General features: G+C 37.5%; 1 protein-coding gene across 1 annotated transcript; it reads right to left on the bottom strand.

Moving 5' to 3' along the window:
• Window positions 1-348: 348 nt before the first annotated feature.
• On the bottom strand, window positions 349-2,618 carry LOC131677433 (GPI inositol-deacylase-like). Its single transcript, XM_058957297.1, has 3 exons — window positions 2,403-2,618; window positions 2,131-2,347; window positions 349-589 (listed from the first exon to the last, which is right to left on the bottom strand). Exons 1-3 carry the CDS (start codon window positions 2,532-2,534, stop codon window positions 570-572), a joined length of 369 nt encoding a protein of 122 aa, XP_058813280.1. The 5' UTR covers window positions 2,535-2,618; the 3' UTR covers window positions 349-569.
• Between the last annotated feature and the right edge of the window lie 2,465 nt (window positions 2,619-5,083).

Raw genomic sequence — 5,083 nt, 5'->3', positions numbered from 1 at the left:
GAATGTAACAAAGACCACAGAAGATACGATGTCACACACGGAAACATCAGAACGTGATGAAGAGTATTTTGACTGCGAGGACGAAAATTTCGATTATTGGATGGAGTCTAACAAGTGTTACGGATACAGTTTGCAGAAAAACCAAGCTGACTATGCGGCAAAGATAACTGTTTGCAACAATTGGACGTTTTCTGGTACGGTCGATGAGATTCCTAGTCTACTGAAGCAGGATGAAAACATCGAGGAGGAGTGTTGGTGGGGGCGATATTTTCACCCGCCGCCAGTGAATACTTTGGGCTGACTCTACTGACGGCCACGAGTAAAGGAGAGAAGAAAAACTAACAAGCACAGTAATGCAAGCAATTTATTCCATGTCATTCCACATCTAACCGTTTCCCAATAAAGTTCGTTTATTGACGCGTTTACTTTTCTTCTGCGGTAGCGCAAGTCCTTAGCTCGGTTTCCTTCCGGTTTGGACTTTCCGCTGTGTAACCTGTTCCGCCGGTTTCCCAACATTTCCAACGTTTATCAATTTGAAAGTTTACACAGGTTTTTGAAGAAATTTTGTTCTAGCCTAAACGTCTGTTATCTGTGGAAGAAGTTACCAAATATAGACACTCGCTGTAAACCGAAACGATAAGTTTCCATTCCCCAACCTGTTTACCAACCGCCGGTGCGGTGTCGTGTTATGATGACGGTTAGTAAATTGCTTATACCCACGCCCGGTGCTGATAGTCTTAGGGTGCTTACAGAGTGGCGGCGAGAAGCTGAGCTGGAGCTGGAACTGACATTAGGATGCGAGATGCGAGAAACCTGCCTACAGCAAAGTAAAGGGATGATGTCAGAGTGAAAGCGGGCAGTCGGCGCAGATCCGCTCGGCTTTCACTCTGACACCACCCATTTGGTTTACAGCAAGCAGGTTTCTCGCATCTCGCATTCTAATGTCAGTTCCAGCGCCAGCCCAGCTTCTCGCCGCCACTCTGTAAGCACCCTTAGGGTGTTTAAGAGTGGCGGCGAGAAGCTGAGCTGGCACTGGAACTGACATTAGAATGCGAGAAACCTGCTTGCTGCAAACCAAATGGGTCATGTCAGAGTGAAAGCCGAGCGGATCGGCGCCGACTGCCCGCTTTCACTCTGACAGGCTCCATTTAATATGCTGCAAGCAGGTTTCTCGCATCTAGCACTCTAATGTCAGTACCAGCCCCAGCTCACTCTGTAAGCACCCTTAGTTTGCGACTAACGTGCGTGCGTATGGTGCAAATCAAATGCGATTCTCGTTGGTGAGGAGTTACGAAAAAAAATACGAAAATACGCTATCGATGACTAAATCAATAGTAATTCTTCAAAAGGGCTAATGAGACTTTTGTAAACAAACTTATTTCGCTCATTTTTCCGCTACCGAGTTGAATTTTATGAAAAATACACACGAATCAACATCTTTACCCTTGGTAGAATCAATTTCAAATGTTTTCTGTGCTGAAATGATAAATTAAGAGAAATCTCGACAAACATATGATTACGGCCTAAAAGCCAACTGTCAAAATCCACTTTGAATGGAAACCCTAATAAACATCTTATGATCCAAGAGCCTAACGACCTGTTCAGGGTATAATCCAAACAATATGTGGAATCGTTGGATTATATGGGTTAAAGTTCGTGTATAATTTTTTTTTATTAGGGAATTCCGGACAAACCGTTACTAGTCGAACACAGTTCACAACAGCTTATGAAAGAGAAAACTTTTCTCTTTCGTTTACTACCAACATCTGTGATTGGCGCGTAACCCCAGTTAAACTCATTTCGGAACCGGTTCGGATTTCTTAATGGAGTCATTATGGATTCCAAATCAAATGCAACAACCGATTCCGACTCAGAATCGGTTGTTGCATTTGATTTGGAATCCATACTGACTCCATTCAGGATTCCGAATCAAATTCCGAATGGTTTGACCGGGACGGTTTGTCCGGAATTTCCATTCAAAGTGAATTTTGACAGTTGGCTTTTAGGCCGTAATCATATGTTTGTCGAGAAATCAGCAAAACAAAAGTTTGTTTACAAATCTTATTATCCCTATTCAAATGTTGATATGGAAATGATGTTCTCCGTGTAGGTATGTAGATAAATAATTACCTGTGAAAAAGTCAATCTGACCATGCTTTTCTGTAGCTTTACGCAATGCAACCGAGGCTAAAGATCGAACCTGTTTGTAGGATCCTCCATTCCCAGGAATAAAAAGCACTGGAGCTCCACGAAATTCCATATTTCTCATCTTCTGTGCTTGCAGACCTTCGGAATACGCGTACAACCCATATGCCGGTGAATGTTTATTTTCGACCAAGTCGATTTTCTGTAATTTTGAAATATTGCTATGAAAAATATAAATTTGGTTATATCCTACTTACCAGAAATTTCGGATATTCGTACATATAAGTCATGCTACATTGATTTTCTTCAATTTTTTGTACGTTTATAAAAATTCCAAACATATATAATAATAAACTAAATAATGAAAATACAACTATTAACGAAGGCATATTTACATTGCTTGCTTGACCTCGTAAAAGTCTAAGAGAACAGAAGACAATCGCGTAGCCAATATGATCCAGTCCTAACCTCAATATTGAACCAGCTTCTGATTGGTCGTTTTGCCAATCAAGAGCGTTCATAATATTTTCAAACGGGATGAAAAACAGTGCTGCTGAATTTATTTTAGCTACATTTCAAATACATGACCATTTCATGCAAATTGAATAAATACCCTGAATGACGATATAACTACGTGTATTGTTAAGAAAGACACAAATAAACTTAAAATTCAATTTTTAAATGCAGCTAGTATTGTGAATTCTTGACTGAGGGTCGATATTTGAGGTACAATTATTTTCAATTGTTGTGAAAAAATCATGCAAATGGAATCTGGCAACGATGGATGCTTGTTGTCTTTGTAATAACGACAGGGCCTGGTAGATAAAATTATATATATATATATATATATATATATATATATATATATATATATATATATATATATATATATATATATATATATATATATATATATATATATATATATATATATATATATATATATATATATATATATATATATATATATATATATATATATATATATATATATATATATATATATATATATATATATATATATATATATATATATATATATATATATATATATATATATATATATATATATATATATATATATATATATAGGTTTGTTCCAGTACATGGAAGTTACTCCCTGTTGCTCCGGAGCAAAATATTCTTGCTCCTTTTCACTCTGCTTCCAGTTTCTCCTGGTACTGGCCAAGGTGGCCAGATAGAATTCCTTAATATCGGTAGGGTCACTAAAAGTTTATCGGTAGGCCGGGTTGTTGTCCCAAAAACGTAGTGTTGACATACATTTGTAAAATACTGAAAACATAGATCTCAGACCAAATCCAACCCAAAAAATGAATGTTGAGTAGGATGTGTCCAAAATCAATAAAAATCGGTAGTTTTCGGTAGGGATAACAAAATATCGATAGTTTTGCCTTGGTCGTCTGTGAATCGGTAGGGAAGACCAAAGTCGGTAGGACTACCGATAAATCGGTAGGTCTGGCCACCTTGGTACTGGCTAAGAGAAGAGAAGACAATCGCGTAGCTAATTTGATCCAGTCCTAACCTATAGGATAGGATCCGCCAGCTGGCTTCTTCTTATATTTTACTAATCCCTGTTGAAAACGACATACCCCCACTCGACCAATGTTGCCAAAATATTTGTTTTGTTTCGATCGTATATTTATTCTGATTAAAATATTCTATATTATGTCCCAATTTCATGCTTCTGGAAAAATCAAAGATTTAGTCTTTATATCCGCATTTAAACGATCATAACGTTTTTTTTCCATCGGAATACAGCAAAACAAAATAATATATATTCGTTGTTGGACATTACGAAAAATATCTTCACTCCTCTTCATTTTTGTAAGTTGCTTTCTGAGTCAAGCAACCTCTGTCATAAGAATAATCTTCTCTGTTCAGAATCATTTTAAATATTCTAAAACTACTTTTCTGCAAGGTTTAATTTTTGTTTTGGAGCAATGTATAGGTTTGTTCCAGTACTACATGTGATCGGTTCGGAGAAAACAGCAGTAGAAAATACACGCTCCTATTTACACCGATGATCGATTCAGTTGAAAACTGTAAAATTCAACTGTATCGATAATACCAAAGGAAGAACAAGAAGCGACTTCCGGGACAACTTTCTCCCTGTTTGCACTTCCAATTTACTCGGTACTGGAACAAAGATAATTTTTACATGAAGTTCAAAATATTTTCATACTTAAGCTCACAGCCTGTTGATTTCGAAAAGAGGCATTTCCGCATTATTCCGCACACAGAACAGAATCCACGATAACCGCGCTACCGGATCTCTCGGGAACTTCAGTTCTGGGTAATATGTTTTATTTCGTCTGCCAAATAATGCCTGCACCAGAGCTTAAAAAAATTGACATCGTTGCCTGAACTTGAAAGAAAACAAAATTCAATTCACGCCCGCAGCGATGAATGAAATTTTTGGTTCGTTTCAATCGTCATTCGTTCGGCCGACGCAGCGCTTTCAGGTACGGACATGTTCGGTTTCAGAAGCAAAGTGAATTTTATTTCTATTCTAGCTCTGAGAGGGATTATTCATCAAAAGTGCACCAAATATAGATTACGCAGTTTTCTTATGCTCGAAAATGTAGAAGATGCTAACTTCTGCCTTGAAACTGTCCACATAATAACAAATAAATGCTTTGGTTGGTGAATGAATTTATATTTCCTCTGCACTCAAGCATTAGATTCTGCATGGAATTTCAGTCAGCTGGAAAGTGAATGAATGAGGGAGGCGTTGAATCTGAATGGCGGTTTCGGTAAACGCAAGCAGAAATAGGTAACTGATTTTGAAATTTCGTAACACTGGCCTGCACTTCATAATTACAGACGGATGTTATAGAAAGAAAGCGGTATCTCGAGAAAACAATAAAATCAACACAGTTAACAATCGTCGTTTTATGTTTGATATCACAATATGACA

The sequence above is a fragment of the Topomyia yanbarensis genome, chromosome 1 (genome assembly GCF_030247195.1).
Source record: "Topomyia yanbarensis strain Yona2022 chromosome 1, ASM3024719v1, whole genome shotgun sequence".
NCBI classification, from domain to species: Eukaryota; Metazoa; Arthropoda; class Insecta; order Diptera; family Culicidae; genus Topomyia; species Topomyia yanbarensis.
The sequence above is the reverse complement of the archived record's forward strand: the minus strand, read 5'-3'. Positions and strand labels throughout refer to the sequence as shown.